Below are 23,223 nucleotides of genomic sequence, written 5' to 3'. Positions count from 1 at the left end.
CAGTTAGTGGAACAAGATGCTATCACAACAGAGTGAGGTAACTGGTTGTTGTAAGTTTTCCAGGCTGTGTGGCCGTGGTCTGGTAGATCTTGTTCCTAATATTTCACCTGCATCTGTGGCCGGCATCTTCAGAAGTGTATCACAGAGAGAAGTGTGTTACATACTGTGTCAGTGAGACTGTTTAGTGGGGTGTATATTGTCCATGTCCCATGGTGGTGATCCAATCAGTAAGTGTTTTGGGTGGAACTTGCTATGCAAAGGTGTGGTTGACTGCATTGTCTTGCGGGTGGGGTTTTCAGCCCATTTACATTCATTAAGTAAGAGTGGGGAAATGTTTTCTAGGAATGGGAAAACACTCTGATTGAGTAAGCTGATGGATGGAGCAACCAGCTGACTCAGAGGAAGGAGGCATCTCTTTGAGAGAGGAAAACTTTTGTAAGCTTTGGAATTTAGATTCCTGTGCGTTAACACCAAGTCCCTTAAGTGTGTGTTAAATATCTACTCTGAGGGAATTTCAGTCAGTGAGTGGATCTGACTTGAAATATACTGAGTTCAGCAAGTGCAGACAATACACAGACAGGAGAAAACTAGGAGTTTTATTTAGTGGTCAAAGCTGAGGGTGGAATAGTAGGGAGAAACTTATAAAGCTTGATTAAGAACTGGGCCTGTGCCAAAACTGATATGTGTATATAGTTATCTCTTGCCTGATTCGCATCATTTTGAAATATCTCCTGATCCCATCTACTTTGTTCAATAAACGTTACTTCTGTTTGTTGAACTTGCCTCAGTTCTCTGGTGCCTTGAAAAGGGGGATTTTCCATAAGGGGAAAGCATGCTCCCTTCACCTTTCCGGAATTCCTAAGACTGAGCAGATAAGCTTTAAACACCTCGTGCACTACCATCAAAACAGCTCACTCATAGAAAAGGCAGGAAAACCAGCCCAGTATAATCAGGAGGCTTCCCGAGCCTGCCTCTAATAGATAGAAGGGTGAAGGGACCTGCCATAGTATAAAACAAACCATGAGGCTCCTCTTTTTGCCTTCGTCTGGCAATGTGAAGGCAATGATAGCGAAAGAAGTTGACTCCCTTCGTAATCGCCTTCTAGGCATTAGTAGCGGTGTCAGGCTCTGCTGCCCTGACTGTGAAAAATGATGCTGAAGCAGACTGGGAAAAGAGATTCTTTGTATTCTAAAATTAGCTTTTCGGGATTGTGGGTTTCTGAGGAATAAGGAAGGACTGGTTTCACACAGACTATGCCAGAAGGTGCGAGTTCCTATGAGTCAAACGGAAGCAGGAACTGGCAATTGTGACGGGTCGAGAAGTTACATGGAACGAGTAAGTGGGGAATATGAGGGTGGAAAATGCCTTGAAATAACAGGTGAATCTGGATTTTTATGTAGCCACTGAAAATGCTCGATTTACAAGGCAAACCTAAGCAGGGTTTCCCCCTTCCACTGAAGTCAGTGGGCTTGGAAGAATGTGTCCCTGTGTTGCCCAAGCTGTTAAGAGCTATTTTGTACTTGGCATGAACGGGTTATGTATTGACCATTGTGTATTTAGTTGCCACAGAACTCCCAGAGATTGTGCATGAGGCTTGCAGCTTATCTTGGCTTGGCAGGCAGGTGGGTTTTCATACAATCAAATGGAAAAATCAGCCATTTCTCATGTCACTCTCTCATTTCTATAGCCCATTCTCCTTGCTCAGGTGTCTCTGAATTGTTAGCATCAGAAATGTATAAGTAAGTTGGGTAAGAACAAGTTGTCGGTACCTAGTTGGTTGTAGGGGTGGGCATTCAGTAAATCTGAACTGAATATATATATATATTCTACCTCTTGCATTCATATGACTCCTAGATACCCCAAAGAATTTTTTTCTCCCAACCTACGAGTGCATAAAGATGCACTAAAAATCAGAAAGCATTCAAAAGGGCCTTGAAGTCTATAATTTTGTCTATGCATTTATTTAGAATATTTATTGGCTGCTTATTTTGGAGATGTATATGTCTCCAAAAGAAGCAGCCAGTAAATAAATGCATAGACAAAATTATAGGTGTCAAAGCTCTTTTAGAACTCTTTCTGATATTCAGTAGCATTCTTTATGCATTCTTAGATTGGGAGAAAAAAAATCTCTTTGGGGTGTTATCTAGGAGTCACACGAATGCTAGAGATAGAAAGGAGCCTTGAGAAAACTGCTTGGCTGTCCTTCCCCAGTGGAATGATCCCATTAATCTTTTCATGGGTTCAGCCTTTCCAGTCAGTGCTAAGATTTTTGCTTTTCCCTCCTGGTCCCCTCTCTCTTTCTCTTTCTTTTTTTTTAAAAAAAGTTTGAGCCTGTTGTCACCCAAGGCCCTGACTTTATTCCTGTCCAGCTCCTGAAATATTATAAGCCCTTTTCATACATAATAAGCAATGACAACAGAGCATGGATGGGCTTTGGCGAAATGCTTCGCACTGAGCTTTGCTGTGTGTTGTGCAAGACTTGCTCGGAGCAACAATTGACCAAAGTGAACAGATGTATTTACTTCATACTTTGCACCGAATGGGCTGCACTAGAACCAGATTTTTGATACTGCCCACGAGATGGATGAGTTTTTCACACGGAATGTAAACTGCATGGGGTGGTTAACCATAAATTGTCCTATTTTCCAAGATTTCCTGACATATACAATACAGATGTTGATTACAAAGATTAGAAAGAAGTTTCAGAGTGATACTGGCCACAGCTGTATTCAAGAGTTTATTTCATTTATATTCTGCCTGTCTACTCAATGGGGAGAAATCAGAGTGCCTGCACTGGCAAAATTAATAAATAACAACTCCACTAATACCAGCGTGGTGTAGTGGTTAAGAGCAGGTACATTCTAATCTGGAGAATCAGGGTTGATTCCCCACTCTGTCACTTGAGCCATGGAGGCTTATCTGGTGAACCAGATTAGCTTATGTACTCCAATACATGCCAGCTGGGTGACCTTGGGCTAGTCATAGTTCTTCTGAGCTCTCTCAGCCCCACCCACCTCACAGGGTGTTCGTTGTGGAGGGGGGGAAGTGTTGGTATTCGGCAAGTGTCAGTCACATCAGGAAGGAAAAGGAAATTGCAAGCCCCTTTGAATCTCCTCCTCCTCCTCCTCCATCACCACCCCAGGGAGGTTTTTAAAATATGCCTGTCTAATTCTGAGGGCACAAAATATAAACTTTACCATAGACAAAGCAACATACCTGTCATTGCCAGCCAAGATATATAACATGTGAACAGTAAGAGAACCTCCCCCATAAAGGCAATACATATTCAGCTCTTACAGAGGTGAAGTTTCCATTACAACCAGGGAAGATTCTCTGAGGGCAGCTAATACCTTCACAGTAACATGACTGTTCTCTAAATGGTCAAGCATTTACTCTAGCCAAGGAAAAAAAGCTGACAAAAATTGGAACTGTTTGAAAAATAAAATAACAGGCATACCCCACCCCACCCCCCACCCCCCACCCCGGGACACAATGTGTCCTAGCATCTAAACCTCTTGATCTTATTTCCTCAGTAATTCCAAACCCTTCTTTCTAAAACATTTGTTATATCAAACAGAAGAGAAGGACAAATTTCACCCTAAACTCAAAAAGTTATCCTCTGTTATTCTCTGTTATCCTCTATTATGAAGATGAAATATGGATGTCAAACTGAGTCCCATCTTAAGAGCAGAGAAGCATGGGAAACATAGTCAGTAGACTGCACAGCGATTGGAGGCCTTTTCAAAACGTTCTCAGCCAGAGAATCATTTACAGGCCCCTTCTGCACAATTCATTTAAAACATTAAGAACATAAGAACATAAGAACAAGCCAGCTGGATCAGACCAAAGTCCATCTAGTCCAGCACTCTGCTACTCGCAGTGGCCCACCAGGTGCCTTTGGGAGCTCACATGTAGGATGTGAACGCAATGGCCTTCTGCGGCTGTTGCTCCTGATCACCTGGTCTGTTAAGGCATTTGCAATCTCAGATCAAGGAGGATCAAGATTGGTAGACATAAATCGACTTCTCCTCCATAAATCTGTCCAAGCCCCTTTTAAAGCTATCCAGGTTAGTGGCCATCACCACCTCCTGTGGCAGCATATTCCAAACACCAATCACACGTTGAAGAAGTGTTTCCTTTTATTAGTCCTAATTCTTCCCCCCAGCATTTTCAATGAATGCCCCCTGGTTCTAGTATTGTGAGAAAGAGAGAAAAATTTCTCTCTGTCAACATTTTCTACCCCATGCATAATTTTGTAGACTTCAATCATATCCCCCCTCGGCCTCCTCCTCTCCAAACTAAAGAGTCCCAAACGCTGCAGCCTCTCCTCATAGGGAAGGTGCTCCAGTCCCTCAATCATCCTTGTTGCCCTTCTCTGCACTTTTTCTATCTCCTCAATATCCTTTTTGAGATGCGGCGACCAGAACTGGACACAGTACTCCAAGTGCGGTCGCACCACTGCTTTATATAAGGGCATGACAATCTTTGCAGTTTTATTCTCAATTCCTTTTCTAATGACCCCCAGCATAGAGTTTGCCTTTTTTACAGCTGCCATGCATTGAGTTGACATTCCCATGGAACTATCAACTAAGACGCCTAAATCCCTTTCCTGGTCTGTGACTGATAGCACTGACATTTTGAGTCAGAAAATAAAATGTTTCCTTCATGGAGTTCCACATTGTTTTTATCCCCAAATATTTTCTTTCCAGCCTCCAGCCTAAATCACTGCAGTAAAGAGAGGGAAAAAATATTTTGACAATTTGTAATAGTGATCAGAAGTACTCTGGAAGTGATCCTGGGTTGATTCAGGGAGTAAATATGCATGTTTTTCTTAGGATCTGAAAAAAATGCATGTGTGTGTGTTTACCATTTTCTCAAAAGAACAGAGTCCTATCTGGACAAATTAGCCTCTTTTTAAGTCCAGATGATTATGCTATTCAAATGGGGATAACAGCTGAGGCTTCACCATGCTCAAAGGTGGAAAATACTTTTGGGAAATGGAGTATTTTGGTGACCACTCCTTAATGTATCCACCTCTGACCTAAAACGAGCTTCTTCTCACCAGTTCTTTACTGTTGTGTGTGTGGTCTCACATTAAAGTTGTTTGTGGTGAGAAGATATCAAGGCCTTTCTGGGAAAGGAACAAATCTTTCTCTAAGTAAGATCCTAAACTTCCTAAAATGGGATATTTGTTCTTTTTCTGTGTGTGGGAGGGAGTCCTTGAAGCTTTCCTGGAAAGCAATGCTGAATGTGATCCCTTCAGGCAGTTTCGAACTGGAGAGCCAGCACTTAGCATGCCATTAGCTGAGTCTTCCTTCTGTTATTAATTACTTTCTTTCCCACTTTACCAAAGATAATAACCATTGTCTGCGTATGAAATTAAAGCTTGAGGAGGGCATCTCGGCAAACTTTGAGACTCTGATTTTTCTTTTCAGCCAAGATGCCATTTTACGAACGTCTCCATCCACTGAATGTCCTTGTGGATCCAAAGAGGGATCTGCCAAAAATACTTTTGTGTTGTTTGATGCTGCTTCTTGATCATTTGGGATGGGGAGCTGATGTATCCTTGAGAGACCGGGCTCTTGAACTAATGAGGAGTTCGCGTGTCATTGATGGGTATGTGGATTTCTTCATTTTTTAAATATGGTGCAGCAATGCCGGGCTGGGTTACGTTTTGTATATTCTTGTTCTGGTGTAATAGACTGCTGGGGGTGGGGGGGTGGGGGGGTGGAGTCTTCCATACTAAGAAATTCCAATTGCATGTTCCTGATAGCTCTTGGAAATGTTCTCTCCCTTCTATTCAAACATTTTTATGCATGTACAGAGAGAAGGCCCTCATAGGGAGGGGTCCTTTCTTTTTAAAATTCTATTATTGGCACCTTGCCCCACCAACTTGAGGGGGCCCAGCTTTTTGTCTCACTTGTGCTATTTCAGGCTCTGGGCTGAAACAACTGCCATAGTTTTATAAGCAGACTTTATTTCCTTAGCCTCTGCAGGAATGAAACTCTTCTTATTGAAGCCTTTTCTGGTAAACAAGAGTCTTGCTATGCAACTGTATCCTAAATATAGAGTTAGTGCATTCTAATCCCATGGAAATCAATGGATTCAGGGAGTAAATTCACTTTAAGCCTTTCTCTGGGTCCTCTCTAGATCCACACAATCCATATGTACATGTAAGTTCCTAGATACACAGAGGGTCTGCTTTGGATCAGGACTGTAGGATGTGTGGAGAATGGACTCCTGCCTCCCTGTTGTGTAACTGAACAGAAATGGTCCACACTGTGGGGTTTGTATGTACTGATGAGGTACACAAATGTTTCTCCCACAGGTCAATTAGCACTTTATATTACAGTTGTGAGGATAAAGCAGGTGAGAGAGTCATGTAAAGCATCCCTGAGCTCTTGACAGAAAGGGTGGGCTAGAAATGTATATGATCCTGGTGTTGATCTAGTTTTTATTTATGCAGCACATTTTTCTGTTTTTGTTACTGTAACAATCTTGGGGCACCTTTAAGGTGAGCGGTGTTGCATAAATCCTCATGAGCACTGAAGGACATCCATGGCCAGAGTTTTGAGGTTGCAAAAGAGGCCAGAAGGCCCAGCTTCTTAGAACAGGGAATGTGATGTTGCAGCCCAAAGCACTGATGCAAACAGCATCCAGTTAAAAGAGTGAATGATATGCTCAGAGTGGGTGTGGACTGGACGACACTCAGAGCCCAAACACAGGAAACCTGTGAGGCAAGTCTGGATGCCAGTGCCTGACTGGTTGTCACACATTGGATTGTCACACACATTGGATTGTCGCACTGGTTGTCACACATGGGATTGCTGCTGTTGTTCAGAGCTCCAAATTGTGCAAGAGAACTGGAGAGGATTCAAGCTTCCCTCCTGGGTCATTTTTGCCAGCAGAAACGGCCGAGGGGAACCTATTTACCCCTTCCTTGGGCTCCATGTGAGCCCTTAAAGGCTGCTGAACTGGCAAAGTAGTATTACTGTGTGAAGAAGTCACAGAATGCTGCAAAAAGAGGAACAACCACTTTTGGCAGTGGGCTATCTGCTTTCTTAGTTGACACAAGCCCCTTAAGGAAGGTGCAGGGTCTGTTTGTCTTTCAGTTATTCTGTGTCTTTCTGAGAACACTGATGTGGGGTGGTAGATCTGCTGCTCTACAGACTTGCCTTTCTGCCTCCATCTGTTATTTTGCTGGAGTGGAGCCTACCCCTATCCTATGACTGAGCAAATTTACTTAGTTATTTATTGAAAGGCACACACCCCAGCTTTCCTTTGGGCTCAAGTCTGAAGCCTTCCTCCTCTCCAAAGAGCCTTCCTGCAATTTCCTGCACTGGAGAAAGAGCTACTCAAGTTGAAGGGAGGCTCCTTATACTGGAGAAAAGTTGCTTGGAGAATGGTTGGATCCATCCCATTGTATATTTGTAGCTAAATCAAATACTGCAAAGACATCCTAAGACTACCGTGCTCTCTCCTCCAAAGGGAGCTGGCCTAAGTAAGCACTGGCCACTGGGACGTCATCTGAAATCCAACAAGAACAGGGTGGCCCACTGAACTATACCCCACTAAGTCCATTAAGTTGAATGAAGGTAGAATGGTGTAACTCTATCAAGGATGGCACTCGATGTAACATCCTCCTTTGTTCTTTTTGCTGCTTTAGACACAATGACCTGCCACTGAAGCTGAGATGGCATTATCAAAACAAGCTGAGCAAAATTGACTTAAGGACACTCAACAAAACAGGCACAAATATTCAGAAACTCAAGACTGGCCTTGTTGGTGCTCAGGCAAGTATTCTTTATATCCTTGTTCGTTGTCATGCGAGTCATCCATTACAAAACACATTTGTCTCTCACAGAGAATGTTGACAGATGTGGTCTGGGAGTTCCATGCATGAAACTTCCAGAGGTGTGGGGGGGGGCAATTCTAATTGGGACTGTGGCATAAACTAGTGGAGGTTTAAGCCCCCTCCCTTCCCATGCTGACTTTCTGACCTGGAGATATCCAGCGTGATGTATTGTTGGGAGTATAGTGTTGGACTATGATCTGGGAGATCCAGGTTTGAACCCCCACTTTGCTATGGAAGCGTGCCGAGTGATCTCGGGACGGTCACACATTCTCAGCCTAGCCCACCTCACAGGTAAGTTTCCCCAGTGAGGCAAAAATGTGCTGCCTGGGAAATCTCTTAACAGGAAAATGAGACAGTGAGGAAGACTTAACTTCCTTTCTGTGCGTGCCATGATCCCGATCTGAATCACACCTGGGAATTATGTTTTGAACATGAAACTCCCTGCTCACATCTGATATGAAGTCCTCTTGGTGGACACAAAAGCTTTGTAATGTTAGAATGGGCCCTAGAAATGCCAGGGATTGAATTTAGGATCTTCTGCATGCAAAGCAGATGTTCTACTACTGAGTCTTGACCCCTTCCCATTGGAAAGTTTGGAGCCCATGAGCTCAGGAAGTATAGCCGCAATCTCCAATCCACCAGCAAGGGACTGGAGAATATTCTTTGCTGTACTATGGGTGAAGAAAGGACCCCACTCCAGTGGAATTGTCAGGATTTTTCCTGACTTCAGCCTTTTGCCCTTTAAGATTTCATCCTTAGGAGCCATAAAAGACCGTGAACGGACCCCTGGGTTTCTCCACCAGGGCTTTTGACAGCAGTTTGCTCTATCTTAACTATCCTATCTGCTTGGCATCAACCACCTCAAAGGGAGAATTCTACATCTGTTCTCTCTGCTCCCAGACTTACCCAGGTTTCGTCACTTTCTGCTGCACTTTGTCCAGCTTTTGTAGAGGCTGAGAGCTATTGGTGTTCTAGCAACAACATTCCTGAATTATTTCTGGCTGTGTTTACAATGTGGTCCAGCCCACTGATCTATACACCTGCAGGTGGTCCTCTGGTGGCATAACTCCCAATGTAGTTATAATTCTCCATATCTGCCTCTTTAATAGAGGGAGACATATGGGTACAGATGTTGACATAACATGTACATTTAAAAATATATATGTCTTGTCACTCTTTCAGTTTTGGTCAGTGTATGTTCTCTGCAGCGCTCAGAACAAAGATGCTGTGCGCCTGACCCTGGAGCAGATCGATGTTGTCAAGCGGATGTGTGAATCCTATCAGGAATTTGAGCTGGTGACGACTAGTCATGGTAAAGTGACCTCCGTCATAACAAGGAAACATCAGGCAGAAATATAAGAGATCAGAAAGTTTGCCGCTGCTTCTTTACTGTGGCTTTGCACCAGTTTGTTCCTCTTGGATGTTCTTTTCAGTAGATTGATCTAATGGGCATTCCAAGTCAGCCAGGGATCACATGTGAGCAGGTTATCGCATACATGATCAGATCTGTCTACATGATGATGTGACTGAGGGCAAACGGAATCCAATAAGAGTGAGAACAATGCTTCCTGAATAAGTCTCATGGGTGATCCTAGCCAATCAGGGAATGGGATAGCATCATAATACTAACAGCTAATTAATTGGGCGCATGGTGATATCACTTATGTCGAAGAGACGAATGAGAACCAAGTAAATTAATAAAGTGCTTTTCTTGCCATTGCAAAGCAAATAATTGAAAGGCGGGCACTTTTTTTGACACTGCAAAAACATTTTGGGAACAGATTTAAGTCAATTCAGTTCAGTCGTAGTGTTTACCAACTTATGTGACACCTTTGTTTACTTATATGCCACCTTTTATTCACAAAGTGGCACATAAAAGACATTTAGAAACTATCTCACAAAACAATATCAATGTTGCTTTGATTGTTTTAACACAATAGCAAGACAGTGTTAGAGGGAAAGAAACAGGCCCTTCCTCAAAAGTGTGACAGAACAAAGTCATTTGTTAATTTATGGAACCCTGACAGAAAACAGGGAAAAAAAACCATCGTCATTGGAAGCGCATCCCAGAGTCCAAGCCTGTAATATAAACCTGCCTTGTTTTTATGGAAGTTGGGATAAAGCAGAGCCTCATGTGCTCATCTTAAATTTCGGTGAATTTTATCTTGAGATATCTAAGATCCAGACCATTTCAGGTTTTAGTGGTTAGACTAGAGGTAGCCTAGAGGTCAGAGTGTGTGACTAATCTAAGATTTCCCAGCATGCCTCTATGGCAGAGTGAGTATTCAAAGGTCTCCCAGACCCTAGTCTGATGCACATCCCACTAGTTACTGAATCGCACATTATATTTTTACGGACTGTTCTGCTCAATTTGTCTGCATTCAATCAATCAAACTTTATTGCTGCAGCCAAAGCCCATGGCAAAAAAAAAAAATCCCTCTGTGTTAATATCTCCTTTTAACTTTAACACACTCTTTCCTTTTTAAATCCAGGCATTGCAAACGTTCCAGACGATAAGATAGCTTGCCTGATCGGCATCGAAGGGGGTCACACCATTGACAGCAGTCTTGCGGCTCTGCGGATGTATTATGAGCTGGGTGTCCGTTACATGTCGCTAACGCACACCTGCAACACTCCCTGGTAACCCACATGGAAGTGCCCCTTGCCATTAGCCAGGACTGATTAATAGTCCTGTGATGAGTTCCTATCCAGTTAGTTTGCCTGAAATGGTGGGAGGGACCAATTCAAGAAGAATATTGACAAGCTGGATCTGGTCCAGAGGAAGGCAACCAAAATCATAAAAGATCTGGAATCCATGCCCTACGAGGGAGCTGGGCGTGTTTAGTTTGGTGAAGAGAAGGTTGATAACCATGTTTAGATATGTGAAGGGATGTCATGTTGGTGAGGGAGCAAGCTTGTTCTCTGCTGCTCCTCAGACTAGAACCAGGAGTAATGGGTTCAAAGTGGAGGAAAAGAGACTTCACCTAAACATCAGGAAAAATTTCCTGACAGGAAGGGCTGTTTGACAGTGGAATGCGCTACCTTGGAGTGTGGTGGAGTCTCCTTCTTTGGAGGTTTTTAAGCAGAGGCTGGATGGACAACTGTCAGGATTGCTTTGATTATATGTTCCTGCATTGCATGGGGTTGAACTTGATGAACCTTGGGATCTCTTCCAACTCTATGATTCTATGAGTAGAAGGAGCTAAAGTGGAGGAATTCTGTGGACTGTCTAGGCCCAGTGACCCATAAAACCTACAGCTGACCCTTTGTTCGGTCCACATATTGTCTGGATTTGGATGTCTTTTTTTTTAACCGTCAAGTCACATCTGACTTATGGCAGCTCCTGGTGAGGTTTTCAAGACAGACGACATTTAGAGGTGGTTTGCCATTGCCTGCCTCCACAGATCCTGGTATTCCTTAGAGGTCTCCCATCCAAATACTTTCCAGGGCTGACCCTGCTTAGCTCCTTTGATCTGATGACATCAAACTAGCCTGGGCTATTTGGGTCAGGGTTTGGATGTTCGTTATAGAAGGGAAACTGGTGGGGGAGTTCAATTTCCTGCCTGAAGATATCTAAATGTCTCAGGGAAGGAAACACTTGGGCCAGCAGCTTCTTTCACTCCCTGTTTTTCACAATACCTGGAGTTCATGGTTCAGACATTACTTAGAGCAACTTGCAAGCTTGAAGAACTGTGGCTTGGCACAGGGCTGCGCCGGGAAGATTGTTGCACCCTTTGGCCTCCCCTCAGTTTTGCTGTTTGAGACCATGATCCCAGCTTTCTTGTTAGCATTTTAAAGGAGAAAAGACGTTTCCTTTAAAAGCATACTCCCCCCTATTAAAATGCTAATAACAAAATCAGAGAGTCCCATTTCGAACAGCAAAACCTAAGTGAAGCAACCACACCAGTTAATCTGCTGTGTCAGTTTGGGTTTGCATGTGAACATTTGGCAGCTTCGCCAAAGTTCTGCTTTTTCTAAAAATGCAATTGCGTGTGTTCTTGAATGGTTTCTTTATTTTGGAATAATATGATTCTTTCAAAACCTTTCCCGAATGCGTTTCCTGTCTTTTGGTTTCCTCTTCAGGGCAGAAACATCATCAAATCATGTACACAATTTCTACCCTCGCGTGAAAGGCTTGACTGCTTTTGGCAAAGTAAGACTAGTTTTTTTGAGTAAACATTAACAAAGCTTTTTTTTACATTCACCCTGGATTCTTATAAGCACAGTCGGGCTGCCTTACAATACATTCTTGATTTGCTGACATTCTCTGAATTCGTCTTGTTTTTAATGAAATGTATATGCTGAACGGACAGGCAAAACCGTGTCTAAGCTAACAACAGTTACAAAATAGTGAAAGAAGTGTCAATTCTGGTGTCCAGTTTGGACCCATTGGTTTTTTAAAAAATGCTGACCAAGAATTACCAATAAGCAGAAGGACTGACCAGCATAGCACTACGAGAAATCTATCTTTTCTGTTGGAGGTGAAATTTGCTTTGAGTATAGATACAACCCAGTTTTGCCTGGCATAGAACAGACCTTGCCCCACCTCCATCCCATTAAAGAAGTAATGATCCTGTTCAATGAAGGCTGTGATGCTCCAAACACTTCATCCTAGGTAAATATCGTTTGAGTGACATGTTTGTGTGTGTGTGTTTGGCCAGGAGGTGGTGAAGGAGATGAATCGCCTGGGGATGATGATAGACTTATCACACGCTTCTGATGCAACAGCCAGGGCAGTCCTCAAGACCTCCAGAGCACCAATTATTTTCAGCCATTCCTCTGCCTTTTCAGTCTGCAACCATTCACGCAACGTCCCTGATGATATTCTAAAACTTCTAGTAAGTGACATATATCTCTGGGACTGAGTATCCGGTCATGGGCCATTTTGTGTTGCTGAAGGATTACGGTTCCACAGCCACCAGGAAGTGGAATTATAGCAATAGTTCCTCACTGTAGCATGTATATAGAAGAAGAAAAGAATTTGGATTTATACCCTGCCTTTCTCTCCTGTAAGGAGACTCAATTGGCTTACAAATTCATTTCCCTTCCCCTCCCCACAACAGTAACCTTGAGAAGTAAGTGGGGCTGAGAGAGTTCTGAACAAACTGTGACTCACCTGATGTCACCCAGCAGGAATATAGGAGTGGGGAAACAAATCTGGTTCATCAGATAAGACTCCACAATTCCAGTCAGTCATTCTTTGTTATGGCTCACAAGCCTGTACGTAGGCAGAACAAACAACATTAATTAATTGCCTGAAATGATATGACTGTATGTTTAATTTAACCGAGGACATCAGACAGTGGGAAGAGTTAGAGGCTTTTGAAATAAATTATATTCATTATCTCAGCCTGTATTTTCATCGCAGAAGACAGAAATTTACCTACTTTTACCGTGATTCTGCAGTGAGCTCCAATGAATAAAATGTTAACAGTGAGATCTCAGTTATCTCTACTCTGGAGTCTTATTTCGGGCAGTGGAACCAAACTGTTTCTTTTCTATCACCAACAAAATTGAAACTGATAATTCCTAATCTTCTGACCTTCTCCCCCACCCTGAGGATTATATCAACGGGATTAATAATTTCTAATGGCTTCACACTGACCCCTTGAAGTAGGTCTTTAGGAGACTCCTGGAAATCTCCCAGAATTACAACTATTCTCTAGGCCAGGGGTCTGCAACCTGTGGCTCTCCAGATGTTCATGGACTACAATTCCCATCAGCCCCTGCCACCATGGCCATTCATGGACTACAATTCCCATCAGCCCCTGCCACCATGGCCAATTAACATCTCAACTAACAGTCCATTAACATCTGGAGAGCTACAGGTTGCAGACCCCTGCTCTAAGCTGCACAGATCAGTTCCCCTGGAAAAAAATGGCCGCCTTGGGGGTGGACTCTATGGCAGTATATCCTGCTGAGGTCCCCAAACCCCACCCACTCCAGGCTCCACCCCCAAATCTCCAGGTATTTCTCAAGGGGGTGCTGGCTACCCTACCATGCATCCTCAAGGTAGGCATAAAATACACTCCTCACCTGTTCTGGCCTGCCTCCTTCTCTTCCCACAGAAGTCGCACTCTGAATTTACTGGACTGAATTCTAAGGACCGGCTCTATTAGCCGAGGGGCCTTCCTCTGACTCAAGAGAAGGTTCTTCTGCCAACAGAAGTGACCCATTAATCAAACAGATCCTTAGGATCCATCCTACCATTTTGTTGAGGTATTTAAATAACTTAGGCAGAGTAGAACAGAAGAGACAGATTCTCAGTTGCTTTTTGTATAAATGGGTTACTAACTATAAGGGAGGGTTACATGAGGATAAAATAAGAAACCTTTATTTCCTGTTACATATCTACATTACTGTACACTTGATTACATCTTGCTATCTGGTGTCTCCTTGTGTCTCATGGTGGTGTCCTGTGTGCTCAAACAAAGAAACAGAGTTAACTTTATAACTTCTGACTTATGTGCTTCCCAGCATGTAAGCAAAGGTGTCTCACTGACCAATGGCTAATCAATAGACCAGGTCATACGCAACTGGTTTACATGCAAGCACTTAACCCTAACTGAGTTGTGACAGGCACCTGCAAAATCCCAACACATTTCCTGTTTGTAATCTTTTGCATTTTGGGGGGAAAAAAATAAAATGAGATATGACATCAGCACTATTTCACGCCTTAAACCAAACCGAACCATTAAGATACCCCCACCTTAATGTCATGGTTGTTCTCAGTAGAAGATTTCCTAGCAGTATCCATCTGTGTTTTTTGTTTCCGAGGGCCTGACTAAACCTTACAGTTCATGCCAATTACCATGTTTGGAACCTCACCATCTGTTGTTATGGTTGTTGTTATTGCTGATTTGTTTTCATTTTGACTTTTCTTGTAGAAGAAGAATACTGGAATTATCATGGTGTCATTCTCAACTGCGATGCTGGCCTGTGGTGATGGAACCGTGAACATTTCCACTGTTGCAGGTTTGCCGTTGCTGAGGTGTCCCTTTCTATGCATCTCTTTAAGCACTTGCAGAGGAAAGCAAGAAAGCTGTTGCTTGTGGTTGCTTATTTTAAGCAGGAGGATTCTTGATCTTATCCACAATTTGTTCTCTTTCACATCTAATATGTTCTGTCTTTTGAGCGGTTATAACAAATCAGAGGTTGACAGATAATTGTCAATTGGTGGGTAGACTTGCATTTTCAGTGGTGATAATTGCAAATGGATTGGGTTGCCAATGCAAGCCTGGAATCACATGGAGATTTGGGAGCAGGACACAAAGGGAAATTATATTGATTAATCAATGTAATTCCCAGTTAAAACCCAGAAGTGACATCAGCTGGAAGCTGCAGTTGGTACAGAATAATGTGGCCAGAGTGCTGACTAGGTTGTAGGGATTGTATCACTTCAGTCTTTTTTCATCAACACTGGCTTTCAGTTTGTTTTGGGGCTCAGTTTGAGATGCTGATATTGATCTTTAAAGCCGTGAGTGGCCTTGAACCTACGTACCTTAAGGATTGCCTTCTGCCATGTGAACCTACCTGCCCACTCCAGAGGCCCTGCTTTGGTTACCTTCGCCATCTGAGACTAGATTGAGTGACAACCTGAGAAAGGACCTTCTTGGTTGTGGCACCAAAACCATATAGAATCATTACCATCTTATCATTCAAAACTAGAGAGCCCTCTGAAAATGGCAACATTACTGGTCCCTCTAAAAATAGCAAAAATGTATCACAAAACTGGGGAAGTTGAGGGTATCAAAAATAAAAAAAATGGGTAGCAACTCCCAAATCTCATTTCCCATCTACACTACTCTTTTTCAGCCCATCCAGCATATATATAATGTCTCTGGGAAATGATAATTATTTTAACATCCAGACAAAAATTATACAAAATCAGGACCATACAGCATCTTTTTAAGAAACAGCTGTTGGATCCACCACAAATAGACAACTTCTTGACATAGAGAGGTGGGGGTGGGGGGGTGGCACCAACACTTTGGGAAATTGGGGGCTGGGTGGACCAACACTTTGGAACTCCCTCCCCATAGAGATTCATCCGTCTGTCTCTATTGGTGTCTTCCACCAGCAGGTGAAAACTTTTTTGTTTCATTTGGCATACCCCCAAAAATGGTTATTGTCCCTCCTCTTTCATTCTGGCATTGTTTGTTTATGTGTTTTATTTAACTAGTTTATAACCTTAAATGATGTTTTCATATTGCTCAGTGTTTTTAATATTTTTTCGTGTGTCACGTAATCATCGTTGTACTAGGATTTTGCAGAGGCCCGTGAAGTCCTAGAGCAGGGGTGTTGAACTCATTTGTTAGGGTGGCTAGATATGACATAAATGTGATTTGGTCAAACCAGACCCGTGTGTGTGTGTGTGTGTAATGGTTACCTCAGCTGGGGTGTGCCTGGACTGGCGAACCTACAGTGGGGTGGAGTGGCTGCCTTGAGAGGGCTTATCAGGGCCATGAGCCAACTGAAGCAAACCCATCCCCCCTACTCCAAATCTCACCTGGCAAGCCTAAATCCAGGCTCACCAGGCCAGATCAAGAGCAGGGGAGGGGTTGCCTCAGCTAGCTCACAGGCTTGATTAGCCCTCTCAAGGGGTCGGATTCAGCCCCCAAGCCATATATTTGACATCTCTGTCCCAGAGAGCCAGTAATGTCACTTCCAGGTTTTAGCCAAAATGGACATCAACAGCATCTTCCCCCGTACCCTTTTCCACCGTTTGGGCAGGGGCCAGGAAGAAATTGTAGGAGGATGATCATCATAGTGGGTAAAAGTGGCAACTGTAGTAGCCGTCGTTCACCTGCGGCAGTAGAACAAAACAGGAGCCCCAGGATACCTGGAAGGCTATTCTGGCGTAAACTTTAATGAGTCAGCTCACTGCACCAGATATTAAAAATTTCATTTTTCATTCTCGGCTGCGGCTTGCGCTGCTCTTGCCGCCTGCTGTGTCCCCAGCTGGTCCCATTTTCCGAGGCTGAGCATCTGTAAAAGGTGGCACTGCTCCAGCCGTGAAACCAGATGAGGATTATTAATTAACCTGGCATTCTGGCGGAAATGACCTAAAATCTAGTCAAACGTTTTCGTTAATTGAATCAATCATGACCTTACAGCTAGTTCATCCTCTGCAAGTGTTCTGCTGTCTACTATTGCGGTATGCAGAAACACTGTAAAGCATCATGTTATTTTTCTCGGCTGTGAGGCAGAACAACCGTTCAGCCAGCCACTTACCATGTAACACGGCAGTATCATATAGCAACCTTAATACCCTGCAATTGGCTACAGTGTAAGGCAGGGCAACCCGTGTGGTAATGATGAGGTCATCATTACCAGGAATGCAAAAACTTACTCCAGGGGTAAAACAGGCCTGGCTCTTTTAATTGAATGGGAGACTCCCTGTGAACTACTTAGAAGCTAGAAGTACTCAGACCTTTTGCTTTAGATCCAGATGGAGAAGTCACTTAACTTCTTCCCTGGTCTCCTTTCTGAAGAAGGGACAGGTTAGTGGTAGTAAATTGCAGTAAAGGCCCCTGCCGCACACGCAAAATAATGCGCTTTCAAACCACTTTCACAACTGTTTGCAAGTGGATTTTGCCATTCCGCACAGCTTCAAAGTGCATTATTCTGCATGTGTGGAATGAGCCTAAGAGTCAAACTAGAATCTGGGAAACCCAGATTCAAATCCCCGCTCTGCCATGGAAGTTCACTGGGCCATTTTGGGCTAGTCATTCTCTCTCAGTCTTATTTATTTGCTAGTGTGGTTGTTGTGAGGATAAAACACAAAGTTATCACTCACTCTGGGACCCCTCTGGGGAGAAAAACTGGGTATAAACATTTACATACATTGCATATGTGATCATAAGTAAAATAAGTACATGGAAAGGTACTGCACTGCTATGTTTAATCAACAAAGGACTGGTTTTGACCATTTATTTATTTATTTATTTATTTATTTATTTATTTATTTATTTATTTATTTATTTATTTATTTATTTATTTATTTATTTATTTATTTATTTATTTATTTATTGCTAAGCCACCCTCCCCCAAAGGGCTCAGTCCTTCTAAATTACCCTTTTTTTCTTTAAGGTATACTTATGCTTTGTCTTTTTAAAATATATTCCTAGATCATTTTGACCACACAAGGAAAATTGCAGGTTCCACATCGATAGGAATTGGCAGTGATTATGAAGGAGCAACTCAGTTAGTAAACCTTTTATTGTTGTTGTTGGTGATGATGATATTTGAAGAGCAACATGTTATGCACCACACGGGGCGGTAGCTGAAAATGGTGTCCCCATGTCAGATTCTGTCCCAAAAATGATAGTACTGTTTAGTCTTCATTCTTGCCATTGTTATATTTTGCTTTTGCTGTTTGCAACAAATGAAGTGTATTTTAGTGATCACAAAAACACATGATAATTGAGTTTACTAGTAACACTAGTAATTGAGTTTACGTGCTATACAGCGTGTTTATGGGGGCCGCTATTTGACTCAGGGATGCAATTTTTGGCAGCAGCAGTGGAGGCTCTCTGAAAAGGGAAAACTTACCTCATTATTCGGGCAAATGTTCATGTTCTGCAAAGAAAGGTCTTCTTAACCTAACTGGGACTAAAATTTGTAAACAACTGTAGACTTTCCACACCATTTGTGCTTCTTCCTTTCAGTGAACATAACAAGGTACATGGAAACAGTGCAGAAAGTCAGAAATGATGAAATGTCAGCAAGGCCTCTACTGAAGTATTGACTTTTATTTAGTTCGGGGAAGTTTCAAATCCCCCTGTTGTGAGTGAATTCACAGTCAATTGATTCCTGCGAGGATTCTTTGTGTTAAATCCCCTCTGTGACAGCACCTTGCCCAACAGGCCATGTTTCATGTCTTGTCATGACAAATATCTTTGTTAACAGCTTCCCTGAGGGGCTGGAAGATGTTTCAAAATACCCAGCCTTGATCGAGGAACTGCTGAGGAGACGCTGGACTGATTCAGAACTGCGTGGTGTTTTGAGAGAGAACATTCTGCGTGTTTTCACCGAGGTAGAAAAAGTAAGGTTTGGTGCTGTTGTTTTCCTTCCTAGCCCATGCTATATTTCAGAACGCTCCCTAAGAGAGAACAGAGTTAATAGATTCTAAGGCCTGTAGAGTTTGTCCACCTGACAGTGGAATAAGAATAGACATTTTTCGCTGCTATTTCAGCACGCCATCTCCAACAAAGAGAAAATAGATGATCCTGGAATTGTCATTTGTCTGTGTAAGCTCCTGTAAAGACACAGCTGAGCTGTGGCGACCCTGTAGGGTTTTCAAGGCAAGAGGCTAATAGGGTAATTTGCTGTTACCTGCCTCTGTATAACGACCCTGATATTCCTTGGTGGTCTTAAGTATTAACCAGGGCCAACTTGCTTAGCTGCTGACATAGCCTAGGCTATCCAGGTCAAGAATAAAATCACAGGGCATGCTAAAGATTCCAGGCCCCTCTTGTTTAACACCTGATAATCAAAAATATGCAACCTCAAAATATTTCTGGCTTTTTTACTTAATAGCCACTGGCCATCCAGTTGAAGATTATTATAACAGTACTGATGTTCAAAACTTCAATCCAATAACCCGTGTTCTTCAGCTGACTACTGCTCTAGGGCAGTGGTGGCGAACCTATGGCATGGGTGCCAGAGGTGGCACTCAGAGCCCTCTCTGTGGGCACACGTGCACAGAGTTCGTCACGTGGGGGGGGGAATTGCCCCCCCCCACATATCTAGGCTGGCCTGGGCAGCTGGACTTGATGTGCTTGCACCTCAGCAAGCAGGAAGGACTCGGCTGACAAGCCTGATGCCTGTACTCCAGGTGACTGCTGGCCGGGAGTGGGGGGTGGGGGGCAGAGGCAGCAGAGAAGCTAGAGAGGTGCAGAGCAGCGCATGTGGGACTTGCTGGAGGCTACAGCAGGCTGGCACCCTGCTCGAGGGGGTTATTCAGGTTAAATTGCCCTGTTGGCACTTTGTGATAAATAGGTGGGTTTTGGGTTGCAGTTTGGGCACTTGGTCCCAAAAAGGTTCGCTATCCCTGCTCTAGGGCTATAACTCAAAGGTAGACACAGTGTGGTAGGTCTTAGGTTCAGTCTGCAATTCTCAGGTAGCAGGGCCAGGAAGATTTCTTCCACCTGAGACCATGGAATGTTGTTATCTATGTCCGTGTTAGAGATGTTAAAGAGCCACCTGCAGCGGTTAAGTGAGACAATATCAGAAGTGAGCTGTGGCTCCTGAGAGCTCATATTGAAATAAATGTTGTTGGGCTCCAAGGTGTCACTAGACTTTCCTTTTACAATACTAGACAGTTCATCTAGACCAGGAGCTACCAAACTTGCTTAACCTAAGAGCCACGTGGAATGATCTTCAGATGTCTGGGAGTCACAAGACATGAACAAATATTACACACGTTTTTATCGTTAAGTGCACATTTTGTCACAAACCTTTTATATAAATATTAAGAAAAAAACACATACATAATAATTAGTATCAATGTATACATTTGTATTAACATTAAATGAAACTGCCAAAAATAAAAACAAAAGGGGTAAAGACAGATATTGCTGATGATAGTTACTGGCTATTACTTCAAGTAGAAATATTGTGAACCTCCATCTTTGCTGTGAGTTGTTTAAAATCTGGCTGATACATTGTCAAGTCTGTATGGTTTACGGAGCTATGGGGCCTTGGGCACATCAGCCTCTGACCTCCTCACCCAAGCTCTAGCCACATCTTCTGGCTTCCCTGCCCCACAGCAAAGGGCAGTGGCATGGCCAGAGACAAGGACATGCACAGTGGGAGACAGGCCAGGAGAAGGGGAGACCCATACAACCAGTCTACCCAGCTGCAAGCCACACATTATATGGCAAAGAGCCACATGTGGCTCACAAGCAGAGGCGTAGCTCCAGGGGGGTGCTCAACACACCGAGTGTGCCCCTGTGAGGGCATGGTGGGGGTGTAGAGTGGCAGGGGCATTCCGGGGTGGGGGCAGATGGGGGTGTGGCGGGGGCATTGGACACACCAATACACTAGGTGCTTTCCCCCCTTGCTACACGTCTGCTCACCAGCCACAGTTTGGTCCCCCCTGATCTAGACACATGAGTTAGATCAGCAGACCACCCCACCCCACCCCCAGTTTCGTCAAACCTGTGAGCTCTGGGGAAGAAGCAAATGGTCTTAAAGAGACACATCAGTGGGTGCAATGTTGGAGATCACTGGGATGGACAGAGGGCTGAACTGGATGGACCAACTGGTTTGACTGTGTAAGGCAGATTCCTGTGTTCATAGTGACACAAAGGTCTTTATGATTTGCACTGGTTTTGAATTCCAGGTGCAGCACAAAAGTTCATCAGCAAATCCAAGCGAAGAGGAGATTCCTCCTGAAAAGATCCTGCATTCCTGTCGTTTAGACCTGAGGCGTCCTCCTGGGCCGATCACCCATTCTCATGCCGCATCTTCCTGGGGAGAGCTAAACAGTCTAATAGCCACTGTGATGACCACTCTCTTATTTCTTTGTAAATAAATGCAATAGGTACAAAATATGTACAAAACATGTGCCTTGATTTTATTTACCACCATGATGATTGGTGAAGTCGACAACTTAATTTTTTTTGCAAGCAGATGTTGCCCGTGATTTACACAGTGTATCGCAAACACACCAGGAATAGCATTTTTCAAGAAAGGGATGAAGTCACAATGACAGCCTACCATCAATGGTGCCACATCTAAGTGGAGTGTCTTACTCTTTGAAAAAATTCTCAAGAACCCAAAACACCGACTCCCCTTTTGTATCTGTTTCTAATTATCTAGTAAAGAACACCTCTTGAACCAAACTTTCATCTTTGACGAAACGAACTTAAGCAAGACGCAAAGCTTCATTTCCTGGCAGAGTAGACTCATCTAACCGTAAGCTATATTCTGTTCCCTAAGCATGTTGCACAATGTGTCTTCAATGTTTCCAGCCTTTTCATCCACTTTTCTTTGAATAGAGCTATTAGAGAACTAGCTTCGATAATTGATTCAGGTGACTTGTCCAAAACTGTGTGAAGCTTCTCTTTCACTGCGGCAGAATAAATTCTCGAATTGTATGAAGGTTACCAGATATCAGCACTTAGATGTTGTATGTTGCACACAAACCATCATTGGATTGCTATAAAGTGCTGGCAAACATATTTCCAATGTATTGTTGAAGGCTTTCACAGCTGGACTCAGCTGGTTTTTGTGGGATTTCTGGGCTATGGGGCTGTGGTCTGGTAGATCTTGTTCTTAACATTTCACTTGCATCTGTGGCTGGCATCTTCAGAGGTGTATCACAGAGAGAAGTGTGTAGCCCAAGGTCAACCAGCATGAACGTAGGAGTGTGGGAACACACCTGGTTCACCAGATAAGCCTCTGCCACTCAGGTGAAGGAGTGGGGAATCAAACCTGGTTCTCCAGATTAGAATCCACCTGCCCTTAACCACTACACCACGCTGGCTTTCCAGGTTATATGGAAATTCCCCTCTTCTTTGCATATGCTCACACCCCAGACCCCATTGTATAAGACCAGGTGAGCAGTTTGGAGCAAATGATTTCCTTATTCTCTCCATAGATTTTCTCCTTTATCTGACTCTCAGCTGCTTTCAACAGTGTATGCCTTCTACAGCATACTCAGTCCTTGCAAGGTTCTATTTTCTTGCGCTTACCCATGGAGTTAACTAACATATCTCCATGTGGCCTGGTTCTGTTGTTTTCCTGCTGCAGGTTTCAAATGTTACTGAAACCAACATATTCCAGACATCAGTGCCCTCTGCTGGCCTTTGGTAAATTAAAATAATTTGTACTCTGTAACCCTTTGCCACCAAGTCACCCCAAAGGCCCAGGACTGCTAAAAATAAAACCAAGGAACAGAAACCAGGTGTTCCAAAGGATAAGATGCTGTAATTCCTAAAAACAAAGCATCCATCTTTCACTATATATAAATAAAAAAGGTAAAAAATAGTCCCCTGAGCGAGGACTGGAACATTTCTGACCTGTGGGGTGATGTCACTTCTCAACATTTACCCAGGCAGTCTATGTTTACGGAGTGGGTTGCAATGGCCTTCCCCAGTCGTCTTCACTTTACCCACAGCAAGCACAGAAATATATCACTGCCCCTGCTCCTTATTTAACTTATCTGGATAATAAAGTTCTAAGGAGAATTTTTACTCTTTATTTATTTATTTTATTTATTTCTTGAATTTGTAGACCGCCCCATCCCCGGGGGGCTCTGGGCGGTGCACAGTAATGGGTCATTCATTACAACCGAAAAAAGCTAATTAAACCAAATAAAATTCCATTTAAATCTATTCCATGCTACGGGTCAGCAACAA

General features: G+C 43.3%; 1 protein-coding gene across 1 annotated transcript; it reads left to right on the top strand.

Moving 5' to 3' along the window:
- Positions 1-1,054: 1,054 nt before the first annotated feature.
- Positions 1,055-21,423, top strand: LOC125443597 (dipeptidase 2-like). Its single transcript, XM_048515820.1, has 11 exons — positions 1,055-1,335; positions 5,436-5,616; positions 7,667-7,793; positions 9,038-9,167; positions 10,348-10,495; positions 11,939-12,008; positions 12,517-12,693; positions 14,743-14,830; positions 17,986-18,061; positions 18,767-18,902; positions 21,204-21,423. The coding sequence occupies exons 2-11, from the start codon at positions 5,441-5,443 to the stop codon at positions 21,393-21,395; spliced, it is 1,320 nt and encodes a 439-aa protein (XP_048371777.1). The 5' UTR covers positions 1,055-1,335; positions 5,436-5,440; the 3' UTR covers positions 21,396-21,423.
- The last annotated feature ends 1,800 nt before the right edge of the window (positions 21,424-23,223 follow it).

Source organism: Sphaerodactylus townsendi, linkage group LG14 (genome assembly GCF_021028975.2).
Source record: "Sphaerodactylus townsendi isolate TG3544 linkage group LG14, MPM_Stown_v2.3, whole genome shotgun sequence".
NCBI lineage: Eukaryota > Metazoa > Chordata > Lepidosauria > Squamata > Sphaerodactylidae > Sphaerodactylus > Sphaerodactylus townsendi.
The sequence above is the reverse complement of the archived record's forward strand: the minus strand, read 5'-3'. Positions and strand labels throughout refer to the sequence as shown.

What these genes read in the sequence shown, in the direction of transcription:
- LOC125443597 (XM_048515820.1), top strand. Translation starts at nt 5,441, where the DNA reads ATGCCATTTTACGAACGTCTCCATCCACTGAATGTCCTTGTGGATCCA. An exon ending in CTGGCCTTGTTGGTGCTCAG is followed by an intron (nt 7,794 to 9,037) that starts GCAAGTATTCTT and finishes TCACTCTTTCAG; the next exon opens with TTTTGGTCAGTGTATGTTCT. An exon ending in GATTATGAAGGAGCAACTCA is followed by an intron (nt 18,062 to 18,766) that starts GTTAGTAAACCT and finishes CTTTGTTAACAG; the next exon opens with CTTCCCTGAGGGGCTGGAAG.